General features: G+C 43.0%; 1 protein-coding gene across 1 annotated transcript in view; it reads left to right on the top strand.

Annotated features, from left to right (window-relative positions):
* TTN (titin) overlaps positions 1-26353 on the top strand; it is a 343112-nt gene that overhangs the window by 219732 nt on the left and 97027 nt on the right. Inside the window, 30 exon segments of the mRNA XM_015413748.1 lie at positions 2699-2822; positions 3044-3310; positions 3577-3674; positions 5272-5440; positions 6233-6499; positions 7549-7815; positions 7930-8208; positions 8316-8724; positions 9012-9136; positions 9238-9504; positions 10868-11137; positions 11360-11662; positions 11756-12058; positions 13878-14065; positions 14165-14279; positions 15651-15935; positions 16267-16418; positions 16556-16703; positions 18098-18275; positions 18381-18502; positions 18615-18902; positions 19001-19297; positions 20769-20955; positions 21755-21870; positions 21962-22261; positions 22962-23261; positions 23354-23459; positions 25327-25523; positions 25615-25920; positions 26020-26298. Of these exon segments, the coding sequence (XP_015269234.1) occupies positions 2699-2822; positions 3044-3310; positions 3577-3674; positions 5272-5440; positions 6233-6499; positions 7549-7815; positions 7930-8208; positions 8316-8724; positions 9012-9136; positions 9238-9504; positions 10868-11137; positions 11360-11662; positions 11756-12058; positions 13878-14065; positions 14165-14279; positions 15651-15935; positions 16267-16418; positions 16556-16703; positions 18098-18275; positions 18381-18502; positions 18615-18902; positions 19001-19297; positions 20769-20955; positions 21755-21870; positions 21962-22261; positions 22962-23261; positions 23354-23459; positions 25327-25523; positions 25615-25920; positions 26020-26298 (6712 nt within the window).

The raw sequence follows: 26353 nt of genomic DNA, 5'->3' as shown, positions 1-26353 counted from the left end.
AACCCTTCTTCAAGTACGCTGTTAGTGCTGAGATGTGAACAGCCTGGAATGCAATTAAATGAATACTTAAACGATTCTTGGCACCAAGTGATAACTAAAAATGACATATGAAAATGGCATTCAGTGAAGTATTATTTCTTTCCTCTCTTTAAGTCGTTAGGGTGCCCGTTAGCGATACTTGTATTAAATAATTAATTAATTTAATTTAATAACATTAAATAGTTAACAATACTGAAAACTTGCAGAGGGAAAAAAGAAGTCTTCACGTTGAAACAGAGCAAAGGCCTAATAATTAAAGTTTGGGATATGCAATCGCATTTTGAGACGAATCAAAATGTTAGGTTTTTGTTTTTAGATTATATTCCAAATTTAAAAACAAACATTTAGATTATATTCCAAATTAAAAAAAACAAATTAATAGGTCTTCATTGTTTTATTCAAGAAAGTATGAAATGAACCATTAAACAAAAAGAAAAAACAAACAACAAAAAATGAAATGAGCCATGAGAAATGGTAAGCAGAAACCAGAACATCATGGCCAGACCAAAGAGAGATTAAAATTTATGGACATAGAATGTAAACTCTGTCTGCTACATGAATGTAAAAATTGTTCTCAAATACTAGACAAAAACTACTGCAGTACCATTTACCACATGGAGTGATGAACGCTCTTGCTGATACAAAATATTTTAATGTTTTTAGAGTGTTGGTAGATGTGATCTTATTCATCTATCTTCTTTGTTCTGTTTTATTTACTATTTGCAATTTTTTCTCTTTTACTTCTGATTTACGTGGGTCTGTTTATGCAATGAAGAACAGACTCCTCTTCCCCGCCAGTCCAGACGGAGATCCTAAATACCCAGAAACAGGCTTCTGTGTGTGCCTCTGGATCTGAGTGGTTAACTATCCAGATGCAGAGGATGCCCAAAGGTCCTACACACATAGGGTTGGATCCCCCCCAGTTTTTTACTTAGTCTCACCCAATTCATCTCCCTACTACAACTCCCATCCCTTGTCATTTTTATCCACACAAGACCCACAATTCCTTCAGTGTAGCCTTTTTGGATGGTCAGTGGGAGACTCATGCCATCCTTTTTCACCAGTGGTAAAGCTGCTTGGATCCAACCCAGATTCCCATTTTTTAAAAACCTGTCATCAGTTTAAGAGAAGGAGCAGGGCTAGATTTATTCCACACTACCCGTTCCCATCAAACTGCTGATCAGTGAAATTTTAAGATGTATCCACTCATGTTCTTTTAGATCAGGTCACCCAGGTTTATTTAGTATCTCACCTCCTTTACCCTGTACCTTTACCCTGTACCTGTTGATTTGTCAACAGCCTCCCACTTTTAATGGAGGTATCATCCCATTGTCAAAATGACCAACAGTGTTGCCAAGAAATAGCCCCCACCCCATCCCAATTTCCAAACCATATTTTAAGAATGTATTTGCTTAGTTATAAACCTTTTCTACCCTTTGTTTTTAAATTATAAAATACAAATACAGTTAAGCCAATGGTAAACAGGAAGTAGCATCAGTCCCATGGCCTGTGGATGGCAGTGGTCATAGGTCATTGGTACAGCACATGCTGTGTATGAAGGAAGTCCCAGATTTAACCCTTGCTTTCTTTACCTAAAAGATCTTACATAGTAGGTGTTGAGAAATATCTTTCTCCTCTTGAGACTCTATAGAACTGAAGTCAGTCAAACCATATACTGAGCTGGGTGAACCAATTCTCTGGTTCAGCATATGGCAGTTTCGTGTGTTTATATGTAGCAATGGATGAAACATCAACAATTTTCAACTAAACAGCTGTTACAGTCAATGCTCCCTCTAAGCTGTGGAGTCTTGTGAGCAAAAATTTCTACTGGCATTAAAGTTGTGAGCAAGCGATTTGGCTGCAGCATAAATTAAGCCATCCTTCTTGAGCTAAGATAAAAATGTCTGAGCCGGAGGCTAAAAAACTGTGAGCTAGCTCACACTAACTGAGCTTAGAAGGAACACACTGGTCACATTTATTTCATTTAAACAGTGTAGAAGAAATTAATAAAATGAGGATGAAGTTATACGAAAGAATTAAATCAGATAAGGTTGGATCCCATCCAAAACTTCCATGCGCAGAACTTCCTTTGGTTTATTTACTTCATTTATAGTCCTCCTGTCTCATGGATACTTGAGGACTTCTGTGCACAGAAGCATGACTTCCCTGCCTCCCATTTCCCCTTGAAACCCCAAAGGCTGCTCATGGAGGGTAGGGGACCCCACGTATATCTATACCAAGAAGTGAATGCATGGGATATATCAACAGAACATCAGAAAACAGTACATTATGCTCCCATTGTAAGAATAGGTAGGATTCTGTCTTTAGTGCATGAAAGCTTTGGCACCCTCTTTCCCCCTTTTACGTTGATGCACAACAAGCCATTCATGAAACTATCAGAACCTTTGGGGAATGTCCTCTTCTGCATCATGAGGAGCTGCAATCATAGAGTCATAGGATCACAGAGTTGGAAGGGGCCATACAGGCCATCTAGTCCAACCCCCTGCTCAATGCAGGATCAGCCTAGAGCAAACAGGAAGATGGAGAAGCTCCAGTGCATGAGCAGAAGGGTGTATGCATGGAACTCTGGATACCAGCCTACATTGACACAGATATGCTTGTCCAAATATTTAAGATGGACTGCCTTTTTCTTTTAAAGATTGTACCCCGTGCCGAAGGCAGAGTTCATACTCTCGTTCTCAGAGATGTGAAGCTAACTGATGCTGGAGAAGTCACATTGACGGCCAAGGATTTCAAAACCCATGCAAATCTTTTTGTGAATGGTAAGCTGGAGAGGGCCAACAGTTTATCCTTTTTGTAATATGTTGCCGGACAGTGACCTGGACCCAGACAAGATATGTGGTTGTATACATGTATCCCTGCAAGTACCTTTTGCACCTAAAGTACTTGATATAATTCTTGCCCTCTTTCAGTCTTTAAAAGGGAGGGTGGGAAGAAACCCTCTAATACATTTGTCACTTGTGGGTTTTTCCCCCCTCTTTAGAACCACCAGTGGAGTTTACTAAGCCTCTCGAAGACCAGACCGTAGAGGAGGAAGCCACCGCAGAGCTAGAGTGTGAAGTGTCCAGAGAAAATGCACCAGTGAGATGGTTCAAGAACGGCCAGGAAATTCATAAAACAAAGAAATATGATATCATCGCTGATGGCAGAGTCAGAAAACTCATCATTCACGGCTGCACACTGGATGATGCTAGAACTTACACTTGCGATTCGAAAGATTTCAAGACCTCTTGTTTCTTGAATGTTGAACGTAAGTTTATTTGTAATTGAACTGGAAGATTAGTGCTTTGGTTTCCCAAGAAGTGGCCATGTCATGTGAATGGGTCAAAGCTTGATGTACAGTGAAGCTATTTTGGGGTATGCGGGAGGGCTCTTTGTAGCTTCCCCCAAATGGGAACCACCTTGAATTTCTCTGTTTTTGCTTCTCTGTATTGGTCAGTAAGTACTAATGCATCGGCATTTGTTTCGATTCGCTCTCATCATTTTAAAACTTGAAATCTGTTTTTTCTCTTGTAGCACCTCATGTTGAGTTTACAAAACCCCTTACCGATGTGGAAGTTAAGGAAAAGGAAGTTGCTCGTTTTGAATGTGAAATCTCTCGACCAACTGTTAAGGTCTGTTAACAGTCATGTTTCCATTTATTGAACTTTCCGGTAGGGGTTGTACAGAATCATATAATATTTGTTCCTCGAAGCAGAGTTTTGAAAATATGTTCTTCTACTTCATCATTATCACTTCCAACTTATTGCATCCCTGTGAATTCATGACCTCCCAAACTCCCTATTGTTAACAGCCTTGCTCAGATCTTGCAAACTGAAGGCCGTGGCTGTCTTTATTCAGTCAATCCATCTCTTGTTGGGTCTTCCTCTTCTCCCGCTGCCTTCTGCTTTTCCGAGCATTATTGTTTTTTCCAGTGAGTTTTGTCTTCTCATGATGTCATCAGAACAGAATTTTGGGCACTATGGTGTTAAACATTTTAAAAGAAAATACCATGAATTAAGACAAGTCTAATTTCCGCTCATACTTGGGGACTTTTCAGCTTCCCCACTTCTGTAATGACTATGCACCCCCCTCAAAAAACCCAAAAAGGTTAGGAGACCACTGGAGCAGCAATCCATGAGTCGTGAAGGATGGCACAATCAACCCTCTACAATCAATCACACTTTGCACACAAGTTTCTCTAGGTTCTAGATCCAAAGTTCCTGATCCAATTGCTCATGCAACCAGAGCGTCCTAATGGTATCCTGTTTGAAAACCAACAATCATGCCAGTCAGGTGTTCAAGGATGAAAAGCGTAAGCTACTGCCTACTTCTCCTCCTGAACATCTGATACGCATTAGTGCCAATTTTCTAACAGGGATCCATGCATTTAAGCTGCTGGGTAAAAACTACAAAGGGATTCCTTGCACAGCATCCAATTGCCTGAGCATCATAATCACAGATACATAAAGAAGCCTGTTTCCACACCTCTGAAGTCCTTTGCTAGCTAGATTAGATCACTGGTCTTTAGCTCATGGGTTGTGACCTTCAGGTGGATTGCAGCACCACTCGGGCTGAGTCATGCACTTATGCAGCTGACATTTTTGTTGTTCTTCTTCAGTTAGGGCCTTCTGCTAGTAATGTGTTCCATGCCTCCTGCCTCTCTTTGCATGCATGCTGAGAGGAGCAAAAGAAAGGTAAGGCATGGTTGCCTAACAGTGCAGAGGATTCCTTTTACATACACACTGTTTTGGAGACCTCCCTCTCCCTTCAAAAGCTTTCCTTGCCTTCCCTCTCTTGCCCCTTGGTTGGCTACCCCCACCAGCAGTTCGTGCAATTCTCCAGGTGAGCTTGCATTGTGGATCCCCTCCACCTACCAGTAAGGATTAAAAAATCAGTTCTTCCTCTTCCTGTCATTCTGAGGTCACATGACTTCCTGTCTCATACTTGCAGCTCAGTGGTCACATACGGCTGCCGGGAGTTAAATTTGGGTTCCTGGGTCTGGAAAGGTCAAAGCCCAACAGGATGACATCATTCCAATAATAAGTGTGGATATCATAATATTTTCATGTGCTCACTTGTGAATTTAACTGCTAGTTGTGGACTTTGGGTTTGGGATTTCCTTTCAAGTATTGTTCAGGAGGACTTGCACTACTCTAATGCTAGCTTGTATTTATTGTTGCTTCATTTGTCTTTTACTCAGTTTTGGTTTTATCAATGCTTTAAATACAGGCACGGTGGTTTAGAGATGGTGTTGAAATCAGAAAAGGCAAGAAGTTTGACATCATTGCTAAAGGGGCCCAGAGGATACTAGTGATCAACAAATGTTTGCTTGACGACGAAGCAGAATACGCATGCGAAGCAAAAGCTGCCAGAACCTCGGGCATGCTTACAGTGTTAGGTAAAGCTACATCTACCTTTGTATTGATTTATTAAAATATTCATATCCCCACTTACCTCATGGCTCAAGGCAGCTTTCAAATCACAGTTCAAGCTATCACAGTTACAGTTGCCATTTCCCTGGTGGGGGCAGGGGTCCCTCAATTCTGCAGGCTCCTGCCCGCCAGCAGCCAGTTGGGTAGCAGGAGAGAATCCCCCCCAACAGCGACATCGCACATGACATTCCTGTGTCACTTGTAAGTGACGTCAGCACGTCAGTGACGTTGGGGGGTGATGCTGTGCGTTTTGGTCAAAACTCTATGGTTTGAGGCTGGTTTTACCATAGAGTTTTGCCAAAAAAAAAACCAGAGCATCACCCCCAATGTGCCTACGTCACCTGGAAGTGACATAGACATCACTTCTGATGACGTTGGCACGTCAGGGGTGATGCTTCCAGCTCCCGGCGTGTGTCCCCCCCACCCCCCACTGGCATCTCAAAGAGACCTGGCAACCCTATTCACAATCTAAATTGCAAACATGTGACACAAGGTCCCAAATAACCCCCCTCCCCCTCTGCCTGCAATCTATATCCCTCTAAAAGCCCTGGCAGGCTTGAAGTGCCTCCTGAAAACTTCCAGGGATGGTGCCCCCTCACTTCCTCGGGGAGCCTGTTTCTCAAAGTGGGAGCTACAGTGGGGGAAGCATGGGCCCTAGTTGTTGCCCAGTGGGCTACCTGAAGTGGGACATTCACTTTATGTCAAAGAGCAGCAGTTCCATCACTGTTGCAATCAACTTGAACTTTTCCTTTTTACAGAGGAGGAAGCTGTCTTTACCAAAAATCTTCCCAACATTGAAGCAAATGAAACCGATACGGTCAAATTGATTTGTGAGGTTTCTAAGCCTGATGCAGAAGTGACTTGGTTCAAAGGGGATGGAGAGCTACCGGACGGTGGGCGATACGAACACATTTCTGATGGCCGGAAGAGAATTTTGGTCATCCATAATGCTCGTCTTGATGATGCCGGTGCATACAGCTGCAGGCTCCCTAGTACTCGCACAACTGGCAAGCTCACAGTCCATGGTAAGGAAATTACTGTGGTATCTTCCACAAGGCCAAAATCTGTAGCAGACTGACTGTGATCAGAAGCCAGGTCTTTAAAATTCTAGAGAAGTATTGGGGAATGATAGGAAACCTTATCCGGGACATTATGAAGCTAAAAATGGCTTTAACCCCGGAAATAGCACTATTAAACATGGTACCGGAAGAGTATACTCAAAATGACAAATATTTGTTAACATTTATAGTAACTACTGCGAGAATATTGATGGCTAAATACTGGAAAAGTGAGATTTTGCCAACAAGAGATGAAATTATATTTAAATTGATGGAGTTAGCAGAAATGGACAAATTAACGATAAGTCTTCAAGGGAAAGATGGAGGTGTATTTAAAAAGAGATGGGAAAAAATGTATATTTGGATCCAAGAGACAAGGGGATATATGGATTGAAGTATACGTTTGTAGCTGCGGTGGCTCAAGTGGTTAAGACGCTGAACTGCAGGCTGTGGAAGGTCAGTAGTTCAGCGGTTCAAGACCCGGGTGCCGCAAGACAGGGTGAGCTCCTGTCTCTAGTTCCAGCTCCTGCCAACCTAGCAGTTCGAAAGCAAGAAATTGGAGGTAGATAAATAGGGACCACTTCAGTGGGAAGGTAACAGCGTTCCATGCGCCTTGGTGTTTAGTCATGCCGGCCACATGACCACGGAAACGTCTTCGGACAGCGCTGGCTCTTCGGCTTTGAAACGGAGATGAGCACCGCAACCCTAGAGTGGGATTCGACTGGCTTTCGAGCAAGGGAACCTTTACCTTTACCTTTATACGTTTGTAGAAACCTATGTAAATATAATAAGACTCAATGTGTAAGTAAAAATGGTTGTATATAAATTGGGAAAATGATAAATAAATGTATTTTTAAAAAGTCTAGATTCTAAAGCATTCAGCAAATGCAGCCTCCCCTTTGGATTTTTGGCCCATTCCTCTGTTGACTAACAAGGCATGAAGTTCAAGACAGGCCATGCTGGTGTTGAGTCAATCTGGGATGTTTTGGGCTGAGTTTGTTTGCTTTGTCTTTTAGAACTTGCAGCAGAGTTTATAACTAGACCGCAGAACACTGAAGTTCTTGAGGGAGAAAAGGCGGAATTTGCCTGCTCGGTATCCAAAGAAGCCTTTGAAGTACAGTGGGTCAGGGGTGACACTGTTCTCGAAGCTGGTGAGAAGTACGACATCATTTCCGACGGCAAGAAAAGAGTCCTGGTCATTAAAGAATCAGCCCTGGATGATGAGGGAGGTTATTCCGCTATGGTTGCAGGATCCAAAGCAACTGCACGCTTGAGAGTGATTGGTAAGCATTTTGTAGCATTTTCCCAGTACACTTATGGGCATGGGGATTTTTTTAAAATACCATGTGAGCTGCGAAATTTATAAATAACCCTATGTACGTATCTTCAAATTACAGAGAAGCTAAGAATCGTTACACCGCTAAAGGACCAAGAAGTTAAAGAGGGTCAAGAACTTGTCTTTAACTGTGAAGTGAATACAGAAGGTGCCAAAGCAAAATGGTTCAAGGATGACGAACCAATCTTCGATAGTGTAAAATACATCATGGTCCATAAGGATCTTGTCTACACTCTTCGAATCAGAGACGCCCACCTGAATGACCAAGCCACCTATACTGCAGCCCTAGCAAACCAAAGAGGGGAACATGTCAAGACCTCTGCTACTCTGACTGTACTTGGTAAGCAAGTCACATGTTCTAAATGAGGTGCTTTCACTCGTGTCGAATTCAAATGTTTGGTGAAGATGTAAATTAACCACCATTTTAAAAATAATCTGTCTCCACAGAGGAGGATCTCCGAATCATTGAACCTCTTCAAGATATTGAAACCATGGAGAAAAAGTCTGTCACGTTCTGGTGTAAAGTTAATCGCCTTAATGTAACTCTCCAATGGACAAAGAATGGAGAAGAAATCACATTTGATCGCCGCATCTTGTACAAAGTGGATAAATATAAGCATACCCTTATCATTAAAGACTGCGGGTTTATAGACGAAGGCGAATACACCGTCACTGCCGGACAAGACAAGTCTGTGGCAGAACTCATTATCACAGAGGCCCCTACCGATTTCATTGAGCACCTGCAGGACCAGACAGTTACTGAATTTGATGATGCCGTCTTTAGTTGCCAGCTTTCCAAAGAAAAAGCCAACGTGAGATGGTACAGAAATGGACGAGAAATAAAAGAGGGCAAAAGGTAAGTGGAAATGTTGTTAACTGAGAGTTGGATCCCACCTAGATTTTCACGGGTGCGCCACCACCAGCCCATGCAGCAGTCCAAAATGATATCCCCCCCCAGGACAGGAACCTCCAGAAATATTAAAGGGATCAGTGGGAGAAGAGATCAGTGAAACAACCTCCCCCCATGCCCGTGAAAATTGAGGCAGGACCCAATGCTATAATGCTACACTGTAACAGCTGATTGTTGAGTTGATTCTTGTCTCTAAATTTCATACGTAACCCACTTTTCTGTCTGATATAAAGGTATCAGTTTGAGAAGGATGGAAATTTGCACAGATTAATTATAAAGGAATGTAGACCGGAGGATGAATGTGAATATTCCTGTGGAGTGGACGATAGGAGGTCCAGAGCAAGACTTTTTGTTGAAGGTACATTTACGGTTACTGTTAATAGTTTTCTCCAATTTTTACAAACCCTTTTCAGTAGAGAATTCTTGAATGTAACATAAATGTATTGATATGTGTACTAGAAATTCCAGTGGAGATCATTCGCCCACCTGAAGATATTTATGAAGCTCCGGGCTCTGATGTCATCTTTTTGGCTGAGTTGAATAAAGATAAGGTGGAAGTCAAATGGCTGAGGAATAACATGATTATCGTCCAGGGAGACAAACATCAAATGATGAGTGAAGGAAAAGTTCATCGGCTGCAAGTCTGTGAGATAAGGCCCCGTGACCAAGGGGAATACAGATTTATTGCCAAAGATAAAGAAGCGCGAGCTAAGCTAGAATTGGCAGGTGAGACTTTGTAGTTTGTTGAAAATGAGGGGAAAGTTGCCTAATAAGCAGTGGTGTCAAGTTTCCAGAGAGAGATGAAATTATTTTTCTCATGACTACTAGAACTGTAATATTGTCACAAGGAAAGTGCATAATATTTGTGGTTAAGAGTGGCAGACTCTTATCTGGAGAACCCAGTGTGATTCCCCACTCTTCCACGTGCAGCTGCTGGGTGACCTTGGGTTAGTCACCAGTTCTCTCAGAGCTGTTCTCTCAAGAGCAATTATCTCAGAGCGCTCTCAGCCCCACCTACTGGGTGTCTGTTGTGGGAAGTGAAAGGGGAGGAGAAGGGAAAGGAGATTGTAACCCACTCTGAGACTCTGAGTGACGGGTGGGATATGAATCCAATCTCCTCCTCCTCCTCCTCTTCTTCTTCTCATTGTCATAGGCAACACCACTCATTTCTAGTTGTCTAAATAGGAGTAAAGAAACATTTTTATTTGCTCAAACAGACCATAGCTTTCGTCTTTTCAATATATAATTCTCTCTCAGATAATGTGCAGATAATTCTCTCTCAGATAATGTTACATCCTCCCCATTTATCAAGATCAACAAGCAACCTATTTCTGTGCCTTTTAAAATCTTTGCACTGTAGCTTCTAAGCATTTAGAAAGCTGGAATCAGCTTTGTTTTGATCATTATCTACCTCATGTATGTCATCTGAACCATTCTCCATATACCTCACTGGTACAAGACGATGTGTTACTCAGCTACTCAGACAAAACATAATTTTGTCCCCCCCCCCCATCATACCAAAGTGGCAGCCCTAGTAGTCTGGCCTAGCCTGCTCTCATCAGAACTCGGAAGCTAAGCAGGGCTGGGACTTGGATAGGAGACCACCAAAGAAGACTGGGGCTCCTATGCAGAGGAAGGCAATGGCAAACCTCCTCTGCTCATCTCTTGCCTTAAAAACTCTATGAGGTAGAACTTAATGGGGTTGCCATGAAATGTTTGCACCTCAATAGCGCACTTTTCACCCTGACCTGGATATCCCAGGCAAGCCCGATCTCATCAGATCTCAAAAGCTAAGCAGGGCCGACCATGGCAAGTACTTGGAAGGGAGACTTCCAAGGAATACCAGGCCTGGGACGCAGAGGTAGACAATATCAACCCACCTCTCTGGAACACCTTAGCCCCACTAGGGGTCGCCAGAAGTCACCATGATTTCCACACGCACAAAATACTCACCAAAAAAGCACACTTTCCCCTGCCTATCCTATCAAAATATTGAAAGTTTGTTTAAAAATCTATATACCTTGTTGTTCTGTACCAGAATCTGTATTGTACCTGGCTAACATGTTATGGTTATTGGGATTTTCACTAGCTGCTCCAAGAATAAAGGCAGCAGACCAAAACCTTGTGGTGGACGTTGGACAGCCATTGACCATGACTGTGCCATATGATGCTTACCCACGAGCTGAAGCGGAGTGGTTTAAGGGAGACGAAGCCTTGCCCACGCTGACAGTGGATACGACAGCTGACTGTACTACCTTCAGAATTTATGAAGCAAAGACCTCACACAGGGGGAGTTACAAGATTATTCTTAAAAATAAGCATGGCAAAGCCGAAGCGCACATCAACGTCGCTGTTATTGGTAAGCTTATTGCCCCTGAGCCCTTTTCTTCTCTGAGCTTTGTTTTCCTGATGACAGCAGTGAATTAAACAGCCACCAAAGTCATGCAGAAAGGAAAAGTACTGGGACAATGGTGAGACAGAATTTGTGTTTTAAGCAAAAGTAAACAAACCATGCAGATGATTGTGGTGCAGATAGACTCAAGGTAAATCCATTAAAAATGTCGCCTGTTTTTAATTTCAGATGTCCCAGGTCCAGTTAGGAACTTGGAAGTCACTGAAACGTTTGATGGTGAAGTTAGCCTCGCCTGGGAAGAACCGGAAAGCGATGGCGGAAGTAAAATCATTGGGTATGTCGTTGAAAGGCGTGACGTCAAACGCAAGACGTGGATTTTGGCCACTGACCGTGCTGACAGCTGTGAATACACAGTGACTGGCCTTCAGAGAGGAGGCGTTGAGTATCTCTTCCGTGTGAGTGCAAAGAACAGAGTAGGCACCGGGGAGCCAGTTGAAACAGACAAACCTGTTGAAGCAAAGAGCAGATTCGGTAAGCAAACGGTTCAAAATGGTTTTGGAGAAAGTAAATTACATTTTTGTGGAGTGGAACAGTATTCATTTTTCATCTCTTCTCTTCTCGCAGAGGTTCCAGGTCCTCCTCTCAATGTACAAGTTGCTGATGTGAACAGATTTGGTGCTTCTCTTACCTGGGAACCCCCAGATTATGATGGAGGCTCTCCAATTACGGGCTACATCATTGAATTACGTGACAGAGCTTCAATCAAGTGGGAGCCAGCCATGACCACAGGAGTGGATGAATTGGCCGCAACATTGACTGATGTGGTAGAAAACAAAGAATACTTTTTCAGAGTCCGGGCACAAAACCAGGTTGGAATTGGAAAGCCCAGTGCATCTACTCATGCAGTGAAGATCATGGATCCAATTGGTTAGTATGTGGGTGACAAAAGGGAAAGACCCCATCTAGCCTGGTGATATTTTTTAACATATGAGCATGGGAAAGATAGGGAAAAGGAAAGGTTGGAATGTCTGTGACAATTTTTTTAATTAGTTAAGTCATCGGGCTGGATCCAAAATACCACTTCCCCCTGTTTTCAGCATCCTCCCACATCACATCTATAGCTGTCCATGAGGATTGGAAGGCCCTCAGGAACAGCATGGGTTGAAAACATGGAGGTGGATTGGAATCCAGTGGCATCTTAGATACAATCTGGGTGTGTGTGTGTGTAAGCTTTCAGATACCTGACAAAAGGGAGCTTTGACTCTTCAAAAGTTTGTAACGTGTAAATCTTGCTGATTTCTGAGCTGCTGCTGGACCCAAGTCTAGACCCCTACTGTAGACCAATATAGCTGCCCTCCTGAAACTGTCAGTGTGGGAAGACAGCAACTCAGCTGGAAAACCCACAGAAACCCACTCATAATGGATCCAATCCATTAGATGTATGATAAATTAGCAATGTCAGAAAGTAAGAATAATAGAAGTGCCACATGAAAAGTGTGCTTCATAGCCCTGGCCTGGATAGCTCAGGCAAGCCCGATCTCGTCAGATCGTGGAAGCTAAGCATGGCCGATTCTGGAAAGTAATTGGAAGAGAGACTTCCAAGGAATACCAGGGCTCAGGACACAAAGGCAGGCATATCAAACCACCTCTCTGAAAAATGTCCAGGCCTCCAGTAGGGATTGCCAGAAGTCGCCATCTTCCATGCAAGCACATACACACACACATGCACACAAACACACAACCCCCCCCCAAAAAAAGATGTGCTTTATAATGGAACCAATGTCAACATTCACTGTGGGGAAATCAAACAATATAATAGCACAAGTCGGTCACATATTAGAAGACGATGGTCAGAAGAATCCACAAAGCTGTCTTAGGCAACCCCTGAGTTTGCACACAGCCAAAGAGATGTTTGAATTTCATTTCTGGTGAACAAGCTGTCCCCTTCATGCCAAATCGCAATGTCCTTTAGACAGTTTTCTGTGTTTACTGTGTAGGGGAGGGTGCTGGCCCACTGGGGGGAGCCTCCGGCAGCATCAGGTTGGGTCAACCAATGGCTGGCTGCCTCATCAGACTGGGGGGGGGCTTGGCCTGGGGGCTCTCCCCCATTCCTCCCCTCCCCCTTTTAAGTCCACGTGACTGCTGGGCTCCCCCCAGATCAGCTTCAGCCATCCCTCCCACCCTCCCTTTTTGCAGTTTTGCTATGTGGTTGTGCTTTTTGTTCTTGTCATTCTTGTTTTCTTAAGGTGTCACAGCTCGGGGAAGTTTTAGGCAATGGGCAGGATCCATTTGGGGAGAGGCTGTGCCAGGTAGTGGCATGTCCAGCTTGGGGGCTGTTGCTTGGCCCCACTCACAGGTGGCAAGGGAACCATGCAGAGGCTTGCACCCATGTGGAACCACTGGACTTGCCATCCCAGGTCTACCCCCAGAAAGTGGGCTGGGGAAGAGTTTAATCAGCAGCAGGCAGGTTGCTCGATGCCTGGATCCTTGCCCAATGCCGCCCCAATGTTCTGATGGTAGTAATCAATAAAGCTGTGGCCTGTTTTATTCCAACTTTGTTTTCTGCATGCTTGTGTTTTCCCACCCTGCTTCCTCCCATGCCCACGACTGCCCTTAGAACCACAATCAAGCTTAAAGTCCCCTTGAATCTTATAGGACTAAGCCATGCTTAAATTCAGATGCTTTCCCATTAACCCTTTCTTGAAGTGGGCAATGTTGAAATCATTTATATGACTATGTTTTCCAGAAAAACCAAGCCCTCCCGTTAACCTTGACCACTCAGACCAAACAAAGTCATCTGTGCGACTCACATGGGAGCCCCCCTTGAAAGATGGAGGGAGCCCCATATTGGGCTACATCATTGAAAGGTGTGAGGAGGGCACAGACAACTGGATCCGCTGCAATGCAAAACTTGCACCCGATCTTACTTATAAGGTAGGCTGTTTCCTTCTGAAATGAAATCCCCAGGAAGTATTTTTATTTTAGTAAAGGGGGCTTTTATTACAGGCATTATTATTATGTCTGTTTTTGTAGGTAACTGGATTGAAACCACTAGCCAGGTACTATTACAGAGTATCTGCAGAAAACGCTGCTGGTATTTCAGATCCAACTGAAGCTCTTGGACCACTGACTGCTGATGATTCTCATGGTAATTAGAATTTTGTTCTGTTCACATGATCAGCTCTTTGAAAGACAAGTCTCTGTGTGCTTTCCAGGGCTCTTTTTGTAGCAGGAACTCCTTTGCATATTAGGCAACACATTGCTTTCACTGTATCTGAGACTGTTAATGTTCAGTATGAGTAGCAGTGCTATAGTGGATAGCCTTCATAACTCAGGGTCCATAACAGAATCCATTCCCTGACTAAACAGTAATATACCTTCAGCTGGGAACCAGCTCTACCAGAATGGAAGAGGGTCTACCCTCCTAGGATTTTTACAAGCAGATGTATATAATAGCCAATGGAATCTACTACGGGAAAAGAAAATGAAATCTCTAGGTATAACAAACAATATGGTGAAGATCATGGAGAACAAAGAAATAATTAAGCTAATTAAATTGTGTGTTAAGAAATTGGATATTAACAGCACATCTGTGCAGGATATGCTCATTGTCTTATTTAGGTGTTGCCCTCCCCATGCGACTGCCAAAGTACTTTTATCAGTTGACAATACCAAAGCTCAGAAGAGCTTTTACTTTGGCCAGAATGAATTCTCTTCCATTGGTGGTCTTGGAGGGCAGATATTAAAAAGTGCCATATACAAATAGAATATGTAGATGCTCATCTGATAAAGTTGAAACTATTGAGCACATGATTATGGAGTGTCCTATTTTTAATGAGTTGGGCCAGTTTAATTACTCCTTTACTCCAGATGATGGAAAGGTCTAAGGAGGCACCTGATGGTACGAGGGCACGGGTGACATGGTTGTTATCAGACACAAATGATTCTGTTACTCTGTCTGTGACAAAAAATTTAGGGGCAATAATTAAACAGCAGCAGAATAATGTCAAGTAAGGCATTATTTTATTTTATTATTTTATTTTCTGCTCAAGGCTATAGCTGTATGAGTAGAGATGGATGGATGGATGGATGGATGGATGGATGGATGGATGGATGGATACATTCATACATACATACATACATACATACATACATACATACATACATACATGTCAAAAATTTCTAACAAAGTATAATTAATAATGGAGGTTACTCATAAATTTTTCATGCAAAGAGATCCCAATTAAGAATGCATTACAATGAAATTTCATTTATATTTAAAATGTACAAATATATATATCTCTATGACAAACATACAAAACCCTTCCTATGGACTTTCCACAACAGTACTATCAAATTATAAAAAGTTGTTAAATGGGCTGTTTTCCAATAGTAAAAAGCAAAACATGAAGGCATCTATAGTAATGATTATTTGGAGGGCTGGTGCAGTTTTATTGCTGTTATAACAAAATCAAAGTTGGAAACTATTGAAATTGCATAATTTATTATTATTTTCCAGTTGGACCTACAATGGACTTAAGTGGATTTAAAGATGGATTGGAAGTTATTGTACCAGAGCCACTCAGAATACGAGTTCCTATCACTGGATACCCAACACCCACTGCCACGTGGTCCGTGGGTGAGAAAGTTTTAGAACCAGGTGACCGAGTGAAAATTGAGACTACTGCAGCCTTCGCAGAACTGGTTATCTCTCCAAGTGAGCGTCCAGACAAAGGCATTTATACCTTGAAATTAGAAAACCCCGTATCATCTGTATCAGGGGAAATCAACGTTAATGTCATTGGTGAGTAAATGAGTATTTCCTCATGTATTTCAATGTATTCTAATAAAATATAATGAATATTTTGTAAATGGATGAAGATTATAAATTCAGAACGAATTCAGAGAATCACAAAATGTGACAAAAATTAACTTCCGAAATCCTGCCAGTTCATTATAAAAGTTCACAAGCCAAGGAAAATCAGATTTGTCCTGAATCGTGAAATCTTGTTATAAACATGGAGACGTATGCTATAAAAGCCAGTAGGTGTAACATTGCAAAAAAGTTTTTATCAAATAAATAATAAGTAAAATAGTAACAATCTACTAATCATATAATATGTAACTCTTTTTAGCGCGCCCAAGTGCACCAAGAGAACTGAAAGTTCCAGAGATGGCTAGGAACACCGTACAGTTAACATGGGAACCCCCAGAAAATGATGGAGGAAGCCCATTAACTGGCTATCTCATTGAGAAACGTGAAGTGAGCCGCAAAACATGGACCAAGGTATGTTCTATTTTTACGAATAGAATGCATGTTCATTTTCAGTATGTTTTCATTCTGTCTTGCTGAAGATCACATGAAATATTCTGTTGTCATGAGAAGAAAAACTTGTCTTGACTTGGAGCTTCCGCTGCTTTCAGGTTGCCGAGAATGTCCTCGACCAAGAGTATACAGTACCAGATCTCACCCAAGGAAAAGAGTATTTGTTCAAGGTTGCAGCATGCAACAAATGTGGACCAGGAGAACCCGCTTACATCGATGAACCTGTCAACATGTCAGCACCTGCAAGTGAGTTTTCTGAACGTTTAATTATTCTCATTAGTTTTATATGTCTGGTCTTTTTATGTTAAGACTTCGTGTTGTAGCTCATTACTTCAAGATCAGCAGTACAAAACTTTGCACTTTGCTTTCTTCCCAATAGGCAAGTCAGCTCATGTCATATTTCACATTTACATTCTACATCTGTTATTCTAGTTTGGTGTAGTGGTTAGGAGCGCGGACTCTAATCTGGAGAACAGGGTTTCATTCCCCACTCCTCCACATGCAGCCAGCTGGGTGACCTTGGGTCAGTAACAGTTCTCTCAGAGCTGTTCTCAAAAGAGCTCTCTCAGCACCACCTACCTCACAGGGTGTCTATTGTGGGGAGATTGTAAGCCACTCTGAGACTCCAAGTGAAGGGCGGGGTATAAATCCAACTCTTCATCTTCTTCCTCTTGAATAAATAGTTCTTCCCATGCAGGATTGAATCAGCTTTACACAATTAGACTTTTCCTGTAGAGTTTTCTCCTCTAATTTGCCTGACCATATACACATTTTCTTACCGTTAAGGCTCCTCTGCAGTTTTGATCCCTGACCCTCTAATCCTGTAATAGTCTCATTTAGTATTTACATTCCAGAGAAGATACCTTAGTATGCTGCAACACAAAAATAAAAAGGTGTCCTGTGATACCTTAAAAACTGATTGACACAGATACACACACACACATGTATGCATGTGTGTACATACATCCAAGCATGGGTGTAGAGAAAAATGCAAAAAATGAGATCAATAGAACATAAAATTCAAGGGGTACAGACTCTGATGTTTCTAGAAACAATTCAGATGTATTCCAGAGAAACACCATGACCATTCAAAATAGCAGTATTATGGCCATGGTAACTGCCTATCACTAACTGAGATGGCACTTCATAAAACCGATGAAGTGGACTCTAGTCCATAAAAGTATTTATCATAATAGGTCTACCCATTCATTTTTTTTAAAGGTGCTACAAGTCTCTTTCCTTTTAGCTTTCTGTCATGACAGGCTTTCAGCTTCTACCAACATTGCATATGAAGCACCGATGTGGCTGTAGCATGGCTTCTTTTCACACTACAAAACTAATGGAAGTCCCTGGACCATGTGGGAGAAGGCCATGTGATTGTTCCTGCTGCCTGTGTCATCACTCTGGGGAAATGGGCCAGCGCTGGCATGGAAAGAAGATGCATGGCCTTCTCCCAGGTGGCCTCTTCCTATGTGGCTTCTCATACTGACTTTGCTGCATAGCAAAGAGCTGCACTGTGGTGACTCCATTTACAGCAAAGACAATGTTAAAAAGTAGGCAGAAGGGCAGTAAAAAGCTGGGAAAGATTAGGTGGTTGTACATTCTTATACGTTTCCTTCTTCTTTCCCCCCTCCTTACAGCGGTGCCTGATCCACCTGAGAATGTTAAATGGAGGAATCCGTCATCGAAATCCATTTTCCTCACATGGGAACCACCCAAGTACGATGGAGGCTCACGTATCAAAGGTTACCTGGTTGAAAAATGCCAGCGTGGCACTGACAAGTGGGAGCCCTGCGGGGACCCGGTCGTTGAAACCAAGTAAGAGTTTGTTGTTGTAAATATTAGACAGAAATGCCATCTTTGGCAAATGAAAGGGTTACATTAAAATGACGTTGTGCACTGAAACTCGTTTATGATTAACAGAATGGAAGTCACCAAGCTGCAGGAAGGGGAGTGGTATGCTTATCGGGTGAAGGCGCTGAACAGGCAAGGGGCGAGCAAACCAAGCAAGCCAACGGATGAGATCCAAGCTGTGGACGCAATGGGTAACTTCTCCGGTTACATCAAAACTTCATTTGCATTCTTTAAAATATATAGTGGGGCTGCAGTGTCTGCGTGGCCCATATAAATGTGTTGTAATACTCTTTCTCCAATCAGAGGCCCCAGAAATCTTCCTAGATGTGAAACTGCTTGCTGGAATCACTGTAAAAGCAGGAACGAAAATCGAACTGCCAGCGACCGTAACAGGAAAGCCGGAGCCTCGGGTTACCTGGACAAAGGCCGAAACCATCCTGAGGCCCAACAAAAGAATCACCATTGAATCCAAACCGAACCATTCCACAGTCATCATTGCTGACAGCACAAGAAGCGACAGTGGCACCTATATTATCGAAGCTGTGAATACCAGCGGTCGGGCAACAGCGGTTGTAGAAGTTACTGTTCTTGGTACGGCATCCTTCTTTCCATACAAATGACTAACAGTGTTTTCTTAGATCAATATCTGCAAAGAAGACATTCAAACTCTTATGATTATGTATCCACAGATAAGCCTGGACCACCCGCTGCATTTGACGTCTCAGAAATCACAAACGTCTCCTGTCTTTTGACCTGGAATCCTCCCCGCGATGACGGTGGCTCCAAGATCACAAACTACGTTCTGGAGAAAAGAGAAGCAGACAGTGAAATATGGCACAAGCTGTCATCCACCGTTAAAGAAACAAACTTCAGGGTTACAAACCTAAAGCCTCTCAAAGAGTACATCTTCAGAGTCAGTGCAGAAAACATGTACGGAGTTGGAGAACCAGCCCTGTCCAATCCTATTATTGCTAAATATTCATTTGGTAAGTCCCTTTCCTCTTAGAATCTCACAATCTCATTGATTCACCGATCTTGAGCAGCAGAAGATACTTGCTTCTTGTTTTCTTGATGCAAAAGGACTGAGACAGGTTTTGCGGTTGCTGGAGTAAACTTAGGATCCTTATCGCTGAGCAAAAGAGCCAGGGTTTCCAGAGCGTAGGGGGACAATTGGTTGATTAAAGGCTTAATATAGTGATCCCTTATATTCTCAAAGAACCTGCATTCAAGCAGGGCATGGAAAGATGCATCTATCCTATTAAGGCCGCAAGGGCAAATTCTGTCAGAATAGGGCTTATTCAAAAATCTCCCCTGTAAAACTATTGTGAGAATAATATTCAATCGTGCAAACAAAAAAGCTCTTCGTTGATGTGGGATAGTAAGATAGTACATGGGGGTGGGGGGAGAGCTTGGGAAAGAAAGACCAAAAGATAGGGGTAAGCAAACTCTGCGGGGTCTCAGGATCAGACTACTAGAATCGATTTCTAGGACATGCCTTTTTGGGTCAAAGAAAATGCTTTGGATTTGCCCATCTCAAAAATGTCATTTGGTAAGTTCATTTGCTTGACAGAAAGGCTACTTGCCTCATTAAGTGGCCGTGTGGTGGCAGTGGCTTCAGTGTGGCCATTTCTCCATTGAACTGTGTAGTTCTCTAGTTGGGTACCACCTCGTCACCCTGATCAGTCCACGCTGTTGCTTGTAATGTGGAAATAACCTCTGTGATTGAACGGATACAGATTGTGAGCGGCCTGAATAGCCCTGACTAGCTCGACCTGATCAGAACTTGGAAGCTAAGCAGGGTCAGCCCCAGTTAGTACTTGAATGGGAGACCACCAAGGAAGGCCAGGGTTGCTACGCACAGGAAGGCCGTGCTCATCTCTTGCCTTGAAAACCCCATGGTCCTGCGGTTGTCATGAGTCAGTCGACAGCACATAATTGTTATTATTACAGCTTACCAAGTGAGCTACCACTGGGTACTGGTTAGAATGTCAAACCACAGCGAGGAAGGCATGGGTTCAAATCCCCATTCTGCCATGATGCTCACTAGATGACTTTGGGGGCAGGGGACCATATATGCCACCTTGGGGTGCTTGTAGAAAGAGTGGCTTTAAGAATCTAAATAAAAGTGGAGCAACAGTCACAGAAAGGCAGCCACCAAGTGGAAGCTATTTTATGAGAACTGGCAAGTTCCACAGACAAGAGGCTCGCTAGATGACTTTGGGGGCAGGGGACCATATATGCCACCTTGGGGTGCTTGTAGAAAGAGTGGCCTAAAGAATCTAAATAAAAGTGGAACAACAGTCACAGAAAGGCAGCCACCAAATGGAAGCTATTTTATGACAACTGGCAAGTTCCACAGACAAGAGGCTCATTTATATTTGCACAAAACAGCAAATGTATTAATTTTCATTTCTAAAATATGTGAATGTTACTTTTCGATTCTGCTTCATTGTTCAGATCCACCGGGTCCTCCAACTCGAGTCCAGCCAGTTGAGGTCACTAAAGATTCTGTAACGTTAACATGGGCTGAACCAGATGAAGATGGTGGCAGCCCTATCACTGGCTACTGGGTTGAACGATTTGACCCTGAGAGTGGTAAATGGGTACGATGCCATAAAATTCCAGTTAAAGATACAACATTCAAGTAAGTCTAATTCTCTGTTTAATTTGTAGATAGATCAATAGATTCAAAAGAAAATTAAATATAAAATATTCAGGGTTTTTTTAAAAAAATGAATAGGTAATTTTTATATTGTCCTGATTCCACTTTATAGTCCAGCTTTGCCTGGGCTGGTCAGAACTCCAGAGCTAAGCAGGGTTGGCCGTGATCAGTACTTGGACGGGAGATCACCAAGGAAGAATGGGGATGGTATGCACAGGAAGGCAATGGCAAACCACTCCTTGCCTGGAATACCCATGGAGGGGGTCACCATAAGTCACTTGTGACTTGACAGCACATTCTTATTTTTATACTTTATGGTCAGAATAAATAATAACTGGTGCCCTGTAATAACTTTAAATAATTATCTTTCATCCCATGGTTTGGGTCCACAACTACCCTTTGGGAATATCCATTCCAAGCACTGTGTGTAACCCTGCACAAATGCTGCTAATAGAATAAGGTTACTGTACATTGGGAGGGGGTTGTATTTTTCATATGTGCATGTGTGTGTGCACCTGGAAGTCATGGCGACCTCTGGTGACTGACTGTGTGCGCACCTGGAAGTCACGGTGACCTCTGGTGACTGACCCTTACTGGGGGCCTAGAGGATATTCAGAGAGGTGGCTGGATAAAGCCTGCCCCACCTCCCAACTGCTGGTATTCCAAGGAGGGGAGATATTAGCTAACATCTCTGGGATTTACGCTTCTGTTGATATGTCTGATTTTAGTACAAATTGGTATTTTCATATTAAATATATATTTCATGCATCGTCATTATTAGGGTGAAAGGTCTTACAAACAAGAAGAAGTACAAGTTCCGTGTCTTAGCAGAAAATCTTGCTGGGCCAGGAAAACCAAGCAAAGAGACTGAGCCCATCTTGGTGAAGGATCCCATTGGTATGAAAAAACATTATTCATGGTTTGATTTAATACCTTCATACAAGATACAATGATGACATTTGAAACTAAATTATCAATTCGTGTCTAGATCCCCCATGGCCTCCTGGAAAGCCAACTGTGAAAGATGTCGGCAAGACCTCGTGTTTCCTGCAGTGGACAAAGCCAGAACATGACGGTGGTGCCAAGATTGAGTCATATGTCATTGAGTTGTTAAAGACTGGCACAGATGAGTGGGTGAGAGTAGCTGACGGAATTCCCACGACTGAATACTTCCTCAAAGGACTTATGGAAAAACAAGAGTACTCCTTCCGTGTCAGAGCTGTGAACAAGGTTGGAGAGAGTGAACCCAGTGAACCCAGTGATCCTGTGCTATGCAAAGAGAGACTGAGTAAGTAGCACTTCAGAACAGAACATCAGAGACAAAGAGAACGTTTGGAATTCAATGGGAGCATTCACATGTATTGTGTGCATCATGATACCCCTTGAACCATTGTTTTAAGAACTTTTCCCCCCCCTGCTTTCTTCATGGCATGGCTCCGACTAGCTGGGACCCTGACTCACCCATGGGTCCCATTTGTGGTCCTGCGCAGGTGGGGAGAGCCAGCAAGGGTGGTGAGCATAGCTGGCCATGTCCTGCAAGGCAGGATGGGCTGTGCAGGTAGTTTAGGGGTCGGGCGGCGGAAATGGCAGGAAAACTTGGCCCACTTCTTCCCAGGTGGGGCTATGATGGGGCCTGAGCCTGGCCCAGGGGAGAGGGAAGAGGAGGGGAGCCAGCAAGGGGAAAAGCACACCGTGCCGTTCTGCCAGTTCTTCCAACAGAACAGCATTTCTATTGGTGGAAGACAGGATGGCAATTTTTGCCAGTTCACACACACACCTCAAGCAGATACCCATTTTGCCCCCAATGTTGATTCTGGGGGGTCTGCTGACCTCAGGGGACAAAACTTGGATGGGTGGCTCAGTATGGTGCAGTAGTATGTGGAAACAGGACAGTCCCGCTCTGCAGAGTCGGTGAGTGGCTGGATGTATGTGAATAATCTGTGAAGTTCCAATTAGCTACAGCTATTTTCCTTTAATGTTTTTTACAGATCCACCTTCACCACCTCGTTGGCTTGAGGTCATTAATATCACTAAAAACACTGCAGACCTCAAATGGACAGTGCCAGAACGTGATGGTGGCTCCCCTATTACAAATTACATTGTGGAAAAGAGAGACGTACGACGGAAAGGCTGGCAAACAGTAGACACCACCGTAAAGGACACCAAATACACAGTGACACCACTGACAGAAGGGTCTCTATATGTATTTCGCGTGGCAGCAGAAAATGCAGTAGGGCAGAGTGACTACTGTGAAATTGAGGACTCTGTCCTTGCTAAAGACACCTTCAGTAAGTGGTCCATGTACAGTTTCAGAACAATTTAGTGTCAGAAGACTAGATTTGGGGTTCTCACATTTTCCTAATATCAATATTTTTTTTAGCTACCCCCGGAGCACCCTATGCACTTACACCAGTTGAAGTGACTAAGAGACATGTCGACCTAAAATGGGAGCCACCTAAGAATGATGGCGGCAGACCAATTCGAAGGTAGTAATAGTAATGGTGGTGGTGGTGGTAATAATGTTAATAATAGTATTAGAGCTTGTCTGTATGTGCCATGCACATAATTTTTTAAAATATGTCTTTGGCTAGCACTAGATGACTAGCAGGCCTAATAGCCCAGACTTGCCTGATTTAATCAGAGCTCAGAAGCTAAGCAGGGTCAGTACTTGGATGGGAGACCACCTTGGAAGACCGGGGCTGCTGTGAAAAGGAAGGCAATGGCAAACCCCCCTCTGCTCATCTCTTGCCTTGAAAACCCCATCAGGTGGAACTCCATAGGGTTGCCAATGAGTCAGTTGTGAACGGACTGCACAGTTTATCCTTAGATGACTAAAAGCAATGTGTGGGGGGTAAAGAACATAAAATCCAAACAATCTATAAATAAAAGTAGACCATTGAGATATTGTTCCAATTTGCTGCTTTGAGGAACAAGGAAAAGTCGCGGAGAAATGTAATGAATACAAAGCTTCCCAATGCCAAACTCCTTGTTCCACCTTCTCAAGGCTCAGAATCAGTCCTAAGACTCTTAAATCAATGGATGGGGATTCAAGCCAAGGCTGAATCATTAGAAGAAGGTGGGTGAAGATAAGCATTTAGGGGTAAATTGGACTAGAAACCTACAGCAAGAGAAATCATCTAAAAAGGGAGTGCACAGTACAGGAAATGAAACCAGTTGACTTTTGAATACCAGAGAATTTTTTTAAAAGGTTTCGTAAGAATTACTTTTATCTGCTAGGGAGGATGAACCAAACAATTAAAGGAATTTTGCTCCCCCACCCATGCATCTTCTGAGGCCAAACAACCTGGGGGAGGTACCTCTTGGCACATCAATTGATACATAGACAGTAAAAGGTACAGCATGGCCATCAGCTGTGCTGAGCTTTGAACAAGGGTGAAATTGGTCAGCATCCAAAACCTTTGGAGAATTGATCTCCAAAGCAGCAATTTATTGTCACGTTGACACTGAGGCATTGCAATTTAATGAGATTTTGGAGGTCGTTAATTCATAGATCGCCATAAGTTGGAAACAACAGCACGCATGCACACACACACACACACGGTGAGATTTGGAAAACAAGGATCAAAACAGTTTTGTTGCTTCAGATAAGCTCCTAATAAAGTTATTCTCATGTCTTCATTGTGGGGTATGGGAGGGCAATTAACACTTGTGAAATGCTTGTAAAACTAAAAGGTAATCCCAGTCAGTCTCCTGTACTGGCCAATGTGTGCATTCATCTCCTCCACAAATGCAACTGTGTACACTGCAAATGAAGCAGCACACGGCGGGGAGGAAGGATACATTTGTTATATAATTTAAATGGCATGTACCTGACTATGCAGTTTTAAGTGCCTTTAAGCAGGTCTTTTTTTTTTAAGAGGTGCCAGAACTCTCAAAAGAGAAATGAAGTGTTCAATCTGTATACTGAAAACTCATGAGCTTTTAAACATTTTTTTAAAAAATTGTCAAAGAGGTTCTGAAACTCTGTTCCGGTGTGTTCCCCACCCCCAAAAAAGCCCTGCCTTTAAGTCTTTGGAAGGGAGGGCAGCAGTTTCCATTGATTCCTCCTGCCACTGCAGACCCCCCCCTTTGACCGTGAGGCTTTTTCGGTGATTCCACTGACCCCAAAGAACAAAATCCCTAGGAGGCTCTGAAGGCTACAGTAGTAGGGAGGAAATGGGAAAGTCTTACTCTACAGAGTCGATGGAAGTTGGATACACCCCAATGTTTATTATACAACTAATGTTTTTGTTACATAAATCATTGATGTGCTTTATTCCAGCTTTATTTTCTCTAATTGATTTTGCCATGCAGTTGTTCGCATGCCCCTGATAACATCTCTTCTTGCTATAGATACGTTATTGAAAAGAAGGAGAAGCTGGGCACACGCTGGGTGAAAGCTGGGAAAACAGCTGGACCTGACTGTCAATACCGAGTAACCGATGTCATTGAAGGCACAGAAGTGCAGTTCCAAGTCCGTGCTGAGAATGAGGCCGGATGCGGCCATCCTAGTGAACCAACTGATATCCTTGCAATTGAAGATCCGACGAGTGAGTCACGGAGCTAATTTTAATGAATGAAACGTTAGGACAACATGTTATTCAGAGCAGAAAATCATGTACATCTTTTCTATTGTGGCAGGCCCTCCTTCACCTCCTCTGGACTTGCATGTGACAGATGCGAGCAGAAATCACATTTCAATTTCGTGGAAACCTCCAGAGAAAAACGGAGGTAGTCCTATCATTGGCTACAACATTGAACTCTGTGAAGCAGGGACCGAAAAATGGATGAGAGTAAATTCCCGACCGATCAAAGACTTGAAGTACAAAGCAGAGGAAGGCATTGTTCCTGACAAGGAGTATGTTCTGAGAGTCAGAGCAGTCAACGCTATAGGAGCTAGCGATCCATCAGACATATCAGAAAACGTTGTGGCCAAAGATCCAGATTGTGAGTATTTTACTGTTTAAAGCAATCATAAACTAAATGACGATGGCAAAAATGACCTTGACGATCTGACTGAAACTCTTTTTCCGGGCTTTCTTACAGGTAATCCAACTGTCGATCTAAAGACTCAAGACCTTGTTGTCGTTGAAGGTGAGAAATTACGTATCGATGCTCCATTCAGAGCTGTTCCTTCTCCAACCATTTCATGGCACAAAGATGGGAAGGAGCTTAAAGTAGGTGACAGGACAACAATGAAGAGTGACTACACCTCTGCCTTGCTGGAAGTCACGAACGCTGTGCATGCCGATGCTGGTGTTTATACAATCACCTTGGAGAACAAATTGGGTTCGACAACTGGTTCAGTCAACGTCAAAGTAATAGGTAATTTATCTCTCTGTCTTAGCAGACTTACTAATTAGGTTTATAATGGTGAGCA

This window comes from Gekko japonicus, unplaced genomic scaffold, assembly GCF_001447785.1.
Source record: "Gekko japonicus isolate JY-2015 unplaced genomic scaffold, Gekko_japonicus_V1.1 scaffold743, whole genome shotgun sequence".
Lineage (NCBI taxonomy): Eukaryota > Metazoa > Chordata > Lepidosauria > Squamata > Gekkonidae > Gekko > Gekko japonicus.
The sequence above is the reverse complement of the archived record's forward strand: the minus strand, read 5'-3'. Positions and strand labels throughout refer to the sequence as shown.